This window comes from Oryctolagus cuniculus, chromosome 1 (assembly GCF_051225735.1).
Source record: "Oryctolagus cuniculus isolate XC-2025 breed Fujian yellow rabbit chromosome 1, ASM5122573v1, whole genome shotgun sequence".
NCBI lineage: Eukaryota > Metazoa > Chordata > Mammalia > Lagomorpha > Leporidae > Oryctolagus > Oryctolagus cuniculus.
In genome coordinates, this window is record NC_142867.1 from 32,366,955 (window position 1) to 32,382,011 (window position 15,057).

The 15,057-nt window shown below is 49.6% G+C and overlaps 2 protein-coding genes across 6 annotated transcripts in view; one reads left to right on the top strand and one right to left on the bottom strand.

Moving 5' to 3' along the window:
* KIAA1549L (KIAA1549 like) overlaps nt 1–15,057 on the bottom strand; it is a 312,534-nt gene that overhangs the window by 74,824 nt on the left and 222,653 nt on the right. For all 5 annotated transcript variants that reach the window (XM_008269586.5, XM_002709213.6, XM_017345847.4 and 2 more), the window contains one exon: nt 7,047–7,218. In XM_008269586.5, the coding sequence (XP_008267808.3) occupies nt 7,047–7,218 (172 nt within the window). The remainder of the gene's footprint in view (nt 1–7,046; nt 7,219–15,057) is intronic.
* LOC100339797 (N-terminal Xaa-Pro-Lys N-methyltransferase 1) lies at nt 475–1,188 on the top strand. Its single transcript, XM_017345856.4, is given in 2 exon segments — nt 475–1,099; nt 1,102–1,188. Coding segments are annotated over 2 exon segments (672 nt in total). The 5' UTR covers nt 475–514.

The following is a 15,057-nucleotide window of genomic DNA, read 5'->3' on the forward strand; positions in this document are numbered from 1 at the left end:
AACTCCACACAAGCAGCCTTGACCAGGAATCCACATGGCGGCCACCCTCACTTCCAGGGCCCTGCTCACTTGTCCCCGTATCTGTGAGGCTGTCCCTGTGCTCTGCATATGAAATAACAGTGTCTGCCCCTTCCATGTTCCATCTCACTCGTGCTTACTTTTTATTTCTAAAGCAATACTTCTCAAACTTTCGTGGGTACACCAATCACCTGGGAGCCCTGTTCCAATGTGGATTCTGATTCTGTGAGTTCAGAGTGTGGGTCAGGAGATTTTCTAACAAGGTCCCAGGTGATGTCCTTGTAGCAAGCCCCAGGCCACACCTGGGAGAGCAAGGCTCTAAAGCATGTACCAGCATCTCACATGATACACACGTACTTGCCCATTCTCTGGCACCCCCTGCCCTCCACTGGAATGTATAATCCAAGAAGGCAGGGAGTGCTTCTTGTTCACTGCTGCATCCTCAGGTAGTAGATGCTCATTAAAGGAGGGGCACTGAGACGGGGCTGGTGCCAGCATGACGAGCCAGGTGATCAGAGATGAGAAGCAGTTCTACTCCAAGGCCGAGATGTACTGGAAGCAGATCCTGCCCACGGTGGACGGCATGCTCGGGGGGTATGGCCACATCTCCAGCATCGACATCACCAGCTCCCGGAAGTTCCTGCAGCGGTTTCTCAGGGACGGCCCGAACAAGACGGGGACGTCCTACGCGCTGGACTGCGGCGCCGGCATCGGGAGGACCACCAAGCAGCTGCTCCTGCCGCTCTTCCAAGTGGTGGACATGGTGGACGTGACGGAGGGCTTCCTGGCTGAAGCCAAGACCTACCTGGGCGAGGAGGGCAAGAGGGTGCGCAACTACTTCTGCTGCGGCCTGCAGGACTTGAGCCCCGGGCCCGGCTCCTACGACGTCATCTGGATCCAGTGGGTGATAGGACACCTGACGGACGAGCACCTGGCCGAGTTCCTGCGGCGCTGCAAGCGGGGCCTGCGCCCCAACGGCATCATCGTCATCAAGGACAACATGGCCCAGGAGGGCGTGATCCTGGACGACGTGGACAGCGGCGCGTGCCGCGCACTGGCCGTGGTGCGCGCGCTCATCCGCAGAGCGCGCACCTCAGCCTCCTCGCCGAGTAGAGGCAGGAGAACCTGCCCGACAAGATCTACCACGTCTATAGCCTGGCCCTGAGATGAGGGCGCCGGGCTGGGCTGGGCCGGGCCGGGGCGGGCGTCGGGCTGCCAAATACACACGTGTGCATCCGCACGGTGCAGGCTCTTCTTCCAACAGGCACTGGGGGGCCGGGCAGCGCAGCCCACGAAGTCAGTGCTCCCACGTGGGAGTCGGGATAAAAAATAAAACCAAAAAACAAAACAAAACAAAACACCCGAGCATCTTAGTAGATGATCAATTAAAAGTTGAAGAAATGCAGACATGAACTACCATTATCCTTTGTGCAATCTGGCTCTCCATAGAGGTTTTTCTTATAGAGTTGCAAGAAGTCCCATCTGCTGGTGGCTAATCTAGACCTTTTAAATGAATACACTTGCAATCTGGTTTATATGTCCATCTCTTGTAAGTTTGGTTAGCATGAGTTGGTTCTCCCGATCCTGCTGAATTCTGGGGACTACAAGAGCTGCAAAACCAGACACTAGACCTCGGAATAGAAAGATCCCACCAGAAAGTGCCATGCACTAAGAACCTGCCTAGGAGGCCAGCCAGCTTCCTCTTCGACTCCAGCCATCGTCAACTTCAAGTGGTCCCTCTTTGGCCATGATCTGCCTATCACTGGCTGCCCTGGAGCCCAGGACACTGTTAGTACAAAAGTGCTTCTTTCCCACCATTTTTATCAGTCCATGATTAATCACGTTATTAACTTCTGAAAACAGCTCATTAGATAATGTGCTTCTGTTGACATTAAACATGTAATTGCTACTGCTTTTAGTAATTCAGTATTTATATGAGTTTTTTCATTAACATTTTTCAAAACTCAGAGCTTCTATGGGAAATATCAATATGCCTCTTTTGGCTAGGCTTTTCTATTCTGAGGGAGAAAAATGTACCATGTACCCGTGTGTACCATAACTGTATACATATTTCACCCGCAAGACAGAAATGTTCACGGGCTCTTGCTTGTACTCAGTCTTATTGTTTTTGTGGATGTGTTTCTTCTTGGTGCAGGAGGTAGAGTTCCCTTCACCTCTACTGAGACAAGGAGAGAACAGACTTCTCTTATGCACATTAATAATTCATGTTAATGGTCAAAATGATATTCACGTTAGGTCAACTAAAGTCATCCAAACCAAATATATCCATTGGCATAATGATCTAAAAGGCCAATGTCATGTACAGAGGTGAGAGGGGATGAATGGCTGTTTAAATTGCAAGACTTTCAGTGGAGGACACGTGTTCTGAGCACCCAAGGCCCTTTGCCTGTGGGTTCTTCTTCTCCCCAGTTCACAGATGAGGAAAGTGAGCCCCGGAAGGCTAGCCATTTTTAGGAAGTTATTTTTCTGAAACGAACCATCAAATAAACAGCACACATGATTGGGAGTGTGTGCTTCCCTGTATGTGTACCCCACACCTGGCACTCAACACACATACACACACAGGTATCTGTCAGTGGGCACAAAGTCAAAGGGTCCCAGTAATCTAAACACAGAACAGATTATTCCCATGGGGACAATGTGAAAGGAAAAGGAATTCATCCAGAAATGCTTCCCGTGGGTGGGCATCCAGCCTAGTGGTTGAGACACCTACGTTCTCCATCAGAGTGCCAGGGTTCAAGTCCCAGCTCCAGCTTCTTGCTAATACTGACCCTGGGAGGCAGTGACAGTGGCTCGAGTAATTGGGTCCCTGCCACTCACATGGGAGACCTGGATTGAGTCCTGGCTCCTGGCTTCAGCTGTTGAGAGCATTTGGGGAGTGAACCAGAAGATGGGAGTTCTCCCTATCTGTCTCTCCACTTCTCAAATAAAACATTTCTGGCTCTAGTTCATTTTTGTGGCCGTCCCTATGTCTCAAACATCTGAGACCATCGCTGGTGTGAGTAGACACAGGGACGCAGCTCCTGAGGCCAGTAGCTGGTGAGTTCTCAGACCATGACATTCTCCTGCCCAAACCCTCTGGTGGTTTCTTGTTCCACTGGAGACCAGCCCGTGAGGCCCTGGTGATGGTGGCCCTCCACTGGCACCCCTGACCTCAACATGACCACTGCCCACTTCCTCAGTGACCAGCTGGCTGGGTCTCCATCCCGTTCCCTCTGGAACACCAGGTCCCCTGAGAGCCTCGGGGACCATTCCCTCCTTTAGATGGTCATTCAAAGGTTATTTTCTCAGTGATCCTCTTAGCTGCTTGCACTCAACAGCTTAAAATTGCAACCATTATCTCCTTGGCATTCCCTAGCCCTCCCCTCCCTAATTTTCACCACAGCACTCACTGGTATCTAGCATATTACTTATTTATTTTGTTTACTTGTTCCACCTTCTCAGGCATGTCAGCTCTGTATGGACAGGTGTGTGTGTGTGTGTGTGTGTGTGCATGCTTGCGTGTGTGTGTGTTTGTGGCTATTTTGTTTCCTGCTATAATCCCAGCAGCTAGAACAGGATCTGACACACAGTAGGTACTTAATACATCATCTGTTGAGGGAATGAACAAGTATGAGTCCTTGTCACCAAAGGGTCAGTCTCTTGCTTTCGTTAAGTGGTGTTTTTCAGAGAAATGTCTGATGCCCATTTACGATACGCTACCATCTGCTTTGATCTGCTTCCCTGTGGGGAGAAAGTTCCCGGTCCATGCACTGGAAACTGCCCCGAAAAGCTTCCCTCCTCAGACCTGGCAAACAGTGAGGTTGCATCCGCGACCCAGCCACTTCTCTAGAGTTAGATGCTGCCCCAACTCCCAGAGGTGATGAAGGTCAAGTGTGCATTATGCTTGGCCATCCACGGCCCTAGAACCAGTCATTGAGAAGGCTCTGGAACACACAGAATGTGGTCACTCTCCCTTCAGGGAAGCAATATGTTCACCACTGTGACTCTCAATGAAAAGTCTGACTTCAGATGAATGCCACAGGCTGATTTCAAAACCAAGAGGAAATGGGACTTGGAAAACCTCAGCTTGTCGCCTTCTCCATTGGCCTCATCTCCCTCCTCCTCTGCTCCTGGGCAGAGGTACTTCCCAGTGTGTCCTCTCACTCTGCTCTTCTCAAGCAATGTTCCTTCCCCGCGCACTCACATTTGTTCCGGGATTTTAATTCTAACCTGCATCTGTGCACATATAAAGGTCTATAGAGTTGACCCGAATCTCTTCTGAGATCTGGACTTGAATTCGGAACAGTCTTCCTAACCTTGATAGGACAGTCCTATCAGCGTGCCTGACATCCTCTCAGCACCCACTTTATCCCATTGGCAGCCCCTGGTCACCATCTCCTTAAACTGAACATGGCCCAAACAATAAATTACCTTCTCCCTCAGAAACATTTCTGCTGTCCAACCCCCTTTCTACTTCCATCAACAGCACCCCAGTCTCTGTACGACACGGGCTCCCAGCCTCCGAGTCTCCTTTCATTCTTCCCTCTCTCCAGCTCTGCTCCTTAGGGTGAATGAGACCTTGGCTACCATCACTCAGGACTCTCTGGGTGCCCAGGACTCCATGAAGTCCTTTACATCTGCTCTTAATCCTCTGAGCAACTCTACTAGGTAGATGCTTTCTATGTTGCCATTTCAAGATGAGGAAAATGAAGGCCAGAGAGGCTCATTAATTTGATTCCAAACTCCAGAGCTAGAAAGGGGAGGAGTAGGGCTGGGAAGCCAGGTCTGGTCTGCCCCACTTAAGATGCTCTGCCATCAACCTCTCCACTAGAGTGTCATCCAACCATTCGCCTCTCTCGGGGCCTGGCAGAGGCAATGGGCAAAGGAAGGTTTCTTTGCCTTCATAGGAATAGAGCCAGGAAGTAACTGGGGCTGGACACCCCAAGATGAAGGAGCTGCGGCACCTGTTTACAAAGAGCTCAGAAGGGGGCCAGCACTGTGGTGTAGTAGATTAAGCCTTGGCCTGTGGTGCTGGCATCCCATATGGATGCTGGTTCATGCCCTGGCTGCTTCTCTTTCAATCCAGCTCTCTGTTAACAGCCTGGGGAAGCAGTGGAAGATGGCCCAAGTACTCCCTGCACACACATGGGAGACCCGGAAGAAGCTCCTGGCTCCTGGCTTTGGATCGGCATGGCTCTGGCTGTTGAACCAATTGGGGAGTGAACCAGCGGATGGAAGACCTCTCTTTCTCTCTCTCTCTCTCTCTCTCTCTCTCTCTCTCTCTGCCTCTCCTCTCTCTATGTAGCTCTGACTTTCAAACAAATAAATAAATCTTTAAAAAAAAGTCATTTCAAACTACGATCGCAGAGAGTGACATCCTCACTGTAGGACATGCTGCCTAAGCACACAACACATGGTCTGGAATGTCATGCTGATGCAGGAGTCACACTGGATGAAGGCAAAAGGTGAGGAGGAGAGGAAAGGCACACACCAGGGGTCAGGTGCTTTTATCCCCCATACTTTAGAGGCAGAGAGAAAGACAGACAGATGGATAGACACAGAAGGAGAAAGATCCCATTCCCTGGTTCACTCCTTAAATGCTTGCAAGGGCTAGAAACCACAGGTCTTATTCTACATAGATGTCAGGGGCCCAGTCACGTGAGCCTTCACTTGTGCCTCCCAGGGCTTGCATTAGCAGGAACCTAGAGTCAGGAACCAGGCATTGGAGCCCAGCACTCTGATGGTGGATGCAAGCATCTTAACTGATGTGTCTTAACCATAGGCCAGATGCCCACCCCAGATGCCAGGTCCTTAGGGTTCATGAACACCAACCAGGAGACCCATGGAGATGTCCTTCCATGTCTTTCCATGCTCAGGGTAGTGCCAAACACTTCCAAAACACAATCTCCACCCTCCTCCCCTCCCCTCTCCTCACTTTCCTTACAGCTCTTGTTTGGGTCCCCAATGCCTGGGACACCACAGAGCTTGCTTCCCCACGGGTCCTGCCACCTCCTGTCTCCTTCCATCCAGACATGGTAACCAGCTGTCCTCTCTAAATTGGAGGCGGTCCCCGGATTTTACTCCCCTGCTCAGAGATCTCCAGCAGCTCCCCCCAGCCTGTCCTCTTGGGACCATCTCTCCCTCCCTCGCCAGTCAGGGCTGAGTCTCCCAGCCAGTTCGCCGTTCTAATCCTCCCACTCCTCCACCAGGCAAGCTGAACTCCTTGGTTTCCGGTTCACCTGGTACATCTCCCCTCCATTCTTTTGCTCCTCCTGCTTCCCCTTTCTGGAGCACCTCCCTTCCACTCCCTACCCGCCCCTGCTGAAGTCTTAGTGTTGAGGTCAGAACTCAGGCTTGAGGTCGGATCCAGATACATACTTCACTACCTTAGTCTATGACGCTGAGCAGATTATCGAATGTTTCTCAGCCTTGGTTTTCTCTTCTGTCATTTGGAGCTAAGTAAGCATTGCCCCAGTGAAGCAGAGTGGAAAAATAAAGAGGAAGGAACCACAGAGCAGCGGCTCACTGAGGCAGCAGCTGCTTAAAGACCCTCCTGCTGTTTCTTCTTTCCCAGTGGCTCTTCCAGGCAAACCCTCCCCCTGTGGTTGCCTGGGTCACTACGTCCTCCCACAGCCGCTGCCTGCATTGTCTCCCATTGCATCTGCATCAACTCGTCTGCTCCTTAAAGGCAGGAGCAGGTCTCTCCCATTTCTTAGTCCTCAGCCCTAAGCTCAGTTCATAGCACCCAGTAAATGTCTGTGGAATCAAGTGAGCTTCAGTTCCTCCACACACCAGCGTGACTTCTCACAGCCGTTCACTAGATTCCACAGAGGAGGAAGAGGGGTGGGACAGCGATTTCACTACCATCATTCCAGTTTCCCAACACAAAACCTAGTGCGTCACACAACACAGACAGCAGCCGATGGATTCCACACAGAGGTGCTCAGCTCTGAGTTTGGGGGATCACTTTGGCAAGGAACACTTAATGGCACGAAAAACATGGAAGGAAAGGACTATCCCCTTACGGTCAGCTTGCAGGAGGACGACGTGATGCAGGGTCAAGGCCATCCTTTGGGAGTCAATGGTGCTGAGGATCTTGGCTGCTGCAGTCCCCAGCAGAGGCTTCCCGTTGTACAGTGTGTAGTAGGTCAGCTCCGCGGGGTCCTTCGGTCCTGGCACACGCTGCATCTTGACCATCTTTTAGAGAAAGACAGGCCCCATGTTTACAGGGCATCTTGCTCCGAGCCCGCAAGCTGCAGGCAACCGGCAGGCTCTCCTCTCCCCGCGGCTGAAGGCTCCGGTGGCTAAGCAGACCCACAACGTCTCTACCAGACCTCAGCCATTGAGTACCTCCCTGGATCCAGCCTCTCGGGCGCCTGCTGTGGCTGGAGCAGGGGACTGCGAGGAGAAACAAGGTTCTGAAAAATATGAGCCTCTGAGCAAGAACAAGTTGAGGTTAGGAAAGAAGATATGGGACAGTGGCGCGTCCCCAGAACTCCGGCCTCGTTTGAAAGTAGGCCTCCCCACGAATTCAGGGCATGTCAGGTTGCTCTCAGGCACGATTTTTAATTTCAAATCCCTGCAATTGCCACAAAGGGGAGAAAAGTAACTTGCGTGTCTAGAATTCAGCAGACCTCTGATAAAAGCAGGACTGCGAAACTCTTAAGTTCTTTCTCTAAAAGAACATTTTTGATTTTTTTTTTTACCCTGCAAGTTTTCTATATTTATTACAGGACAACCCGAAGATACAGAACAGCATCAAGAAACGAAATAAAACAAAAGCTTCCTATAATCCTACCACAAACTAATTCCTGGCACCATTTTGGACTATTTGCTTCTATTTGTTTTTTTCCATGAAACTTCCCTTTCCTATTGTACAAAGTTATTTATCATATTCTGTATATCATAACTTGCTCTTTTTACTTAAATATAAAAAGGATAAATGCTTATTTCTCTGCGAATTCCAATGCCTACCTCATAGACTTATTTAGCAAATCCTTTATTGTTAATCATTTAGCTTGTCACTAGTTCTTCACTAGTGCAATTAACAATTGATAATCTGGCTCACTAGGCTAATCCTCCACCTGCGGTGCCAGCACCCCAGGTTCTAGTCCCGGTTGGGGCGCTGGGTTCTAGTCTCGGTTGCTCCTCTTCCAGTCCAGCTCTCTGCTGTGGTCCGGGAGTGCAGTGGAGGATGGCCCAGGTCCTTGGGTCCTACACCCGCATGGGAGACCAGGAGGAAGCACCTGGCTCCTGGCTTCAGATCGGCACAGCGCGCCAGCAGCAACGTGCTGGCCATAGTGGCCACTTTGGGGGTGAACCAACGGAAAAGGAAGACCTTTCTCTCTGTCTCTCTCTCTCTCTCCCTGTCTAACTCTGCCTGTCAAAAAAAAAAAAAAAAGTTGATAATCAAAAATGTCAATACTGGCCGGCGCCGCAGCTCACTAGGCTAATCCTCCGCCTTGTGGCGCAGGCACACCGGGTTCTAGTCCCGGTGGGGGGCCGGATTCTGTCCCGGTTGCCCCTCTTCCAGGCCAGCTCTCTGCTGTGGCCAGGGAGTGCAGTGGAGGATGGCCCAGGTGCTTGGGCCCTGCACCCCATGGGAGACCAGGAGAGGTACCTGGCTCCTGCTATTGGATCAGTGCGGTGCGCTGGCCGCAGCGCGCTGGCCGTGGCGGCCATTGGAGGGTGAACCAACGGCAAAGGAAGACCTTTCTCTCTGTCTCTCTCTCTCACTGTCCACTCTGCCTGTCAAAAAATAATAATAATAAAAAATAAAAAATGTCATTACTGACATAGTATTCTGTTGTATGAATGCCTGGTAAATTTTCTAACACTTTATTATTGAACACTTAGGCTGCCAACCTTTTTCTATTACAATTAACAATCAATAAACCTTACAATGTAATATAATATTTTCCAAAGTATATATTACAAGGTATGAGTTTCATAGGATATTAAAGATAATACAAAAATGTTTATAGCAACATTGTTCAAAATAGTAAAAAAAAAAGACCCTGAAAATTCAAAATATATTAATAGGAGGTGAGGTAAATGAGGTATGGTACAGTTACCCAATGAAAAACTACAGAGAAGTGCAAGTGAATGAACTAGGCTATATTCATACCAATATGGCTAAGAATATAAGGCTGATATTAAGTAAAAGACACAAATCACAGAGCATAAAATTCCAAATCAGACAAAACTACATGACATACAGTTTAGGGATACACATATGGATAGTAAAAACTCTAGACAAGAAATACGGAAATGAGTTAATACAAAATTCAGGATCTTGCTCAATTCTGAGAAGGAAGGGAGAACCATCAGAGAAACCAATAATAGGCCGCAGGGGTGAGACAGGAAGGAATAGTGACACTCTTACCTTTCAGCTTGTGAGTGTTTAGTTTCTTTAAGACCTACACGTTTTACATTCTTTTGATTGTATGCTATATACATAATAATTTAAAAATAGCTATTACTATAATCCAATTAAAATGTGCAAAATATCTGATCAAAAAATTTCACAAAGGAAGATAGCTGAATAACCAACAAAGCACATGGGGAAATTCAAACTACAGGACGATATATACACTGACCAGAATGACTAAAACAAGCAGGACTGGCAACACCAAATGTTATAGAATATGGAGCAACTGGAATTCCCCTGGATGGTGGGACTGTGGAATGTATCAGTGTCTTATAGAACAAACACTTACCAGCCCTAAGAACCAACATAAGGGTCTCTATATACATGAAGTGTTAGAAATTGAAAACCAACTTTTGATTTGGAAGTATAGGAAATGCATGTTATGGAAAGTGTATGGAAATGATACACATTATCAAATACATAATACAAACCTATGCTAATTGCAGAACCTGTATAGTGAATACGTGGGTATTCGCTGCATACTTTTTCAATGGTTTGAGCTTGAAAATGTTCAAAATAAAATGTTATAATGTAGATATTATTAAGAAACAAGAGTGTCATTGATAATTACATTTGGAAGCCAGTATGTTGAACAAAATCAAAGGTATTTCTTTATGTCAGGTCTATTTAGAGTTGTAGGAGGCAAATATGCTTTGGATATCTTCAAGAAGGGGTTATAGTATGCAGCCTTGCCCAGACTTGTTTGGCCAGAGAGACTCTGCCTTAGGGCACCTGATAGGGTTAGTTCCTATACACTCTCTGGAAATCACTGCCCTCATCCATTTGTCTTTGTGTTCACCTCTATCTTCTCTAAATAAGGTTCTAGGAGTCAGATGTGACCATCTATGTTAGCCTACTTTTCATCACTACAATGAAATGCCTAAGACAAGCCATTTGTGAAGGAAGGAGGTTGGTTTCAGATTCCCCATCCTCTGTTCACAGACAGCCCCACTGCTTCAGCTACTGGTGATGGTGCTGTCTAGCTGAGTTCTCAGGTGGCCCAAAACATCACAGGGCAGGAGGGAGCACCTGTGTCTGTCTCTGTCTCTCCTTCTAAAGTCACCAGGATTATGTCATGGGAACTCCATCCCAATGATCGAGTTCAACCTAATCACCTCCCAAAGGTCCCACCTCTACCTACCACAAAGTTTCTACCCTCTTAGTACCACGAGTGTATATAAAGATTTGGGAACAAGCCTTTAACACATGGGCAGTCTGGGGATACCCAAACTTGTGGGGAGCAACTGGGAGCAACTCGGACTAGACTAAGTTACTGGAATTAAGACTTATTCTATGCATCTGCTCTCCCACAACATGGCGCTGGGAGAGGAGAAAACAGCTTTTACGCAGCTGCCTCTTGCCAACTTGAGTGATGACCTCCAGGAGCTGATCCTGCTCCTGATTGGAGGAGAGCAGCGTACTCGGCGTGTGGGCAGCCGAGTTGGGGTTGGCGGAAGAGGACTATAAAGGAGGAGAGAGACAACATGCACCAGGAACATCTAAGGGGAACATCTATCTGAAGGAACACCTGTGCAGCCCCCAAGAGAGCCGGCCGGCGGTGTGCCGCTCCCCCGCGGAAGTGGGGAAAGTGGCCAGGGGGAACCGCCCTTCCACGGAGGTGGAAGGGATGGTAGCCAACCTGGGAAGAACCAGCAGCAAACCCGGGGAGGGCCGAGCAGACGAAAGAACAGCGCAGGGTCCTGTGTTGCTCCTCCATGAAGAGGGGGAGCGACATAATGGTGCCGTGACTCGGATATGAAGCCTAGGCAGGGCTTAGTGTTGTTCCTCCACGAAGAGGGGGAGCGACATAATGGTGCCGTGACTCGGATAAGGGAAACCTAGGAGGGAAGAAATGGGAAGAAGTGGGAAAATACTGGAGAGAGAGACTAGCAAAGAGCCTAGGGAAAAGCCGGACGGAAAAGGTGCCGGAAGAAGCTATTGAAAGCCTAGGCATAGACTCGGATATGGACTGTGGGAAAGAAGTTAGGATTGAAAGTGAAAGTGAAAGCTTTCATAGACTCGGATGCGGACTATGGCGGGGAAGCTAGGAGATTGAAAGTGAAAGTGAAACCTGGAGGAGGCTTGGACTCGGATGCGGACTGTGGGGAGAAACCGGGAGAAATGAGAGGGGAATATTGTTGTTGGAAGAAAAGTTAGGGAAACATACCGGGTAGAGAAAAATGTTAGGGAAATTGAAGCCACGGGGGCAGGCCGAGGCGGAGACGTAAGCCAGCTTGGAATTCTTCAAGTCAGCCCGGGGAGCAAAAGGCGAAAATCTGGAACCAGAGGCAGAGACGTGGGCTGCCAGGTTGGAATTCGCCAGGTTAGTCCGGGGAACTTGGACTGAATGCCAGTGGCGGAAACGTGAGCTACGCTGTGTGATTCGCGGAAGCCGCCGCGTGCAGAGAGAGCACGGGGCGTGAATAGATAGGGAACGCGGGGCTGGCGCAAAGGCCGTGGTGCGGGCGCGAAGGGCATGGAGACCACGGAGTGCGCAAAGCCGAGCCGCGCAGAGCCGGGAGCCCGCCGCAGGGCGGGCGCCGGGAAGCCGCGCAGATGAGAGAAGTGCGGGCTGAAGCGGCGCTAAGCCGGGAAGCCGCCGCGGGGCGGCGAGGCGCCGAGAAGCAGCCTCGGGGCGGGCGCCGGGAAGCCGCGAAGATAAGAGAAACAGAAGTTTAGAAGTAAAATGAGAGAAATAGGAATGCTGGCAGATAGAAGTAAAATAGGAGAAATAGGAATGCCCGGAGATAGAGAAATAGAGAAAAATAAGGCCTCCCCACAACACGGCAATGAGAGAGCTTGGATTCGGTCTGCCTGATTAGTAAGACGATAAGCACCTGTGGACGGCTAGCAGCTTATGCGCCGCAGGTCACCGAAGACAGGCACGAATTAACATCAATAAGTCTCCCTACAAGACGGCAATGAGAGGGCTTGGATTCGGTTTGCCTGTTTGCTAGGGCTTGTAAGCACTTGCAGGCAGTTCTAGCAGAGCAGAGCATGCGCTGCAGGGCACCGAACACAGGCACGCATCAAGCGCTTAAAAACCTCCTCACAACATGGCGAAGAGAGGACCCGGATTCGGTTTGCCTTATTGGTAGGGCTTGTAAGCACTTGTGGACAACTCTGGCAAGCAGAGCAGAGTGTGTGCCGCGGGGCACCGAAGACAGGCACGTATCAATGCCAAAAATAAAAAGAAAGGGGGATCTGTGGGGAGCAACTGGGAGCAACTCGGACTAGACTAAGTTACTGGAATTAAGACTTATTCTATGCATCTGCTCTCCCACAATATGGCGCTGGGAGAGGAGAAAACAGCTTTTACGCAGCTGCCTCTTGCCAACTTGAGTGATGACCTCCAGGAGCTGATCCTGCTCCTGATTGGAGGAGAGCAGCGTACTCGGCATGTGGGCAGCCGAGTTGGGATTGGCGGAAGAGGACTATAAAGGAGGAGAGAGACAACATGCACCAGGAACATCTAAGGGGAACATCTATCTGAAGGAACACCTGTGCAGCCCCCAAGAGAGCCGGCCGGCGGTGTGCCGCTCCCCCGCGGAAGTGGGGAAAGTGGCCAGGGGGAACCGCCCTTCCACGGAGGTGGAAGGGACGGTAGCCAACCCGGGAAGAACCAGCAGCAAACCCGGGGAGGGCCGAGCAGACGAAAGAACAGCGCAGGGTCCTGTGTCGTTCCTCCACGAAGACGGGGAGCGACACAAACTGATATCCAAACTACAGCACCATCCAAAAGGTTCTCAACTAAATTACTCATGTTGGGGCCGGCACTGTGGCGCAGTGGGTTAATGCCCTGGCCTGAAGCACTGGCAACCCATATGGGCGCCGGTTATAGTCCTGGCTGCTCTTCTCCAGGTCCAGCTCTCTGCTATGGCCTGGGAAAGCAGTAGAGGATGGCCTAAGTCCTTGGGCCCCTGCACCCACAAGGGAGACCTGGAAGAGGTTCCTGGCTCCTGGCTTCGGATCGGCACAGCTCCAACCATTGTGGCCATCTGGGGAGTGAACCAGTGGATGGAAGACCTCTCTCTCTGTATCTACCTCTCTCTCTCTGTAACTCTGTCTTTCAAATAAATAAAATTAATTTAAAAATAAAATTAAAAATTAAAAAACTAAATTGCTCATGTGCCCTCCACAAAGGCCATTCCCGGTTACTCTGTTTAAACATGTCTGATTCACTGCATTCTCCTCACACTGGAGAGTATCAGTTTACTGAACTTTAGTGGGGAAAATAGCATCTTGTAGTAATTAAAACTTGTGTTATTTTGACAATCAGTGTAGTCAAACATTTAAAATGCTTACTGGTTATAGGTAGTTTTGCTTAGGACTTCTCAAATATATTAACTAGAGAAATATCTTTAGATTCTAGACTAAATCTCCATATTCATGAAAGTAGATCATTTTTAAAAATTCTCTGAGCTAAGATGAAAGGCCTCTGGGCAAGAGATGATATAAACTAGGTAGAGTGAATTTTGGTGGTTGTGGGTTGAGGGGCAGGAAAGACTTGGACATATTAATCCTTTCCCTAGCGGGAAGGAATGGAGACAGTGTTAGCACAACAAGGTATAGGTGAGTGATCATTCCAATGTCTACTAACTTGGCTCAATTTAAATTTAATAGTGAATTCTTAGGCCGGCGCCGTGGCTCAATAGGCTAATCCTCCACCTTGCGGCGCCGGCACACCGGGTTCGTGTCCCGGTTGGGGCGCCGGATTCTGTCCCGGTTGCCCCTCTTCCAGGCCAGCTCTCTGCTATGGCCAGGGAGTGCAGTGGAGGATGGCCCAGGTGCTTGGGCCCTGCACCCCATGGGAGACCAGGAAAAGCACCTGGATCCTGGCTCCTGCCATCGGATCAGTGCGGTGCGCCGGCTGCAGCGGCGGCCATTGGAGGGTGATCCAACGGCAAAGGAAGACCTTTCTCTCTGTCTCTCTCTCTCACTGTCCACTCTGCCTGTCAAAAAAAAAAAAATAGTGAATTCTTAAGATTTCTCTGAGGGTGATGTTACAAGGTGATCTACAACCTATTAAATGAGGGTTTTGCAGAAATAAGTCCCTACTTGCTTCACTGAAGTTTTCCAGGCAGCTGCAGGTTTCAGGGGCCACGTGCACTGAGCACCTTCAAGGAAGGAGAGAAAGAACACCCCCTTGAGCCGTGCAGAACGTGTCAGTCCCTCAGACAAAGGACCCCAGGACTGTAGCGTGCTCCTCTCTCCCCCTACAGCTGCTGCAAATCCCATTTCACAGTCTGAGTATCACTGACTTCCTTTCTGTCATGTGGAGAAGCATGGATTTAGAGTTTACATGGAGCCTACACAGGGGAAATCACGTACCTGGTGCACAAAATTCACCATGACTTTCCCTGTGGTAAGGTCATCACAGACCACAAAGACTTTGAATCCCAAGCCAATCTGCATTAGGACAGGGGCCAAATCCACCACTGTGAGTGGAGAGACCTGGAGTCTGGGTCAGGGGTGTGATAGACTCATGCGAGCAAATGTTTTCCAGAAGATTGCCCAGGGATGTGATCTACAGACAGATTGTGCTCGAGTCTGCAATTTCCCGTAAAACACTTCTGCATGGATAGCCTGATGCCCTGCAAGCACGC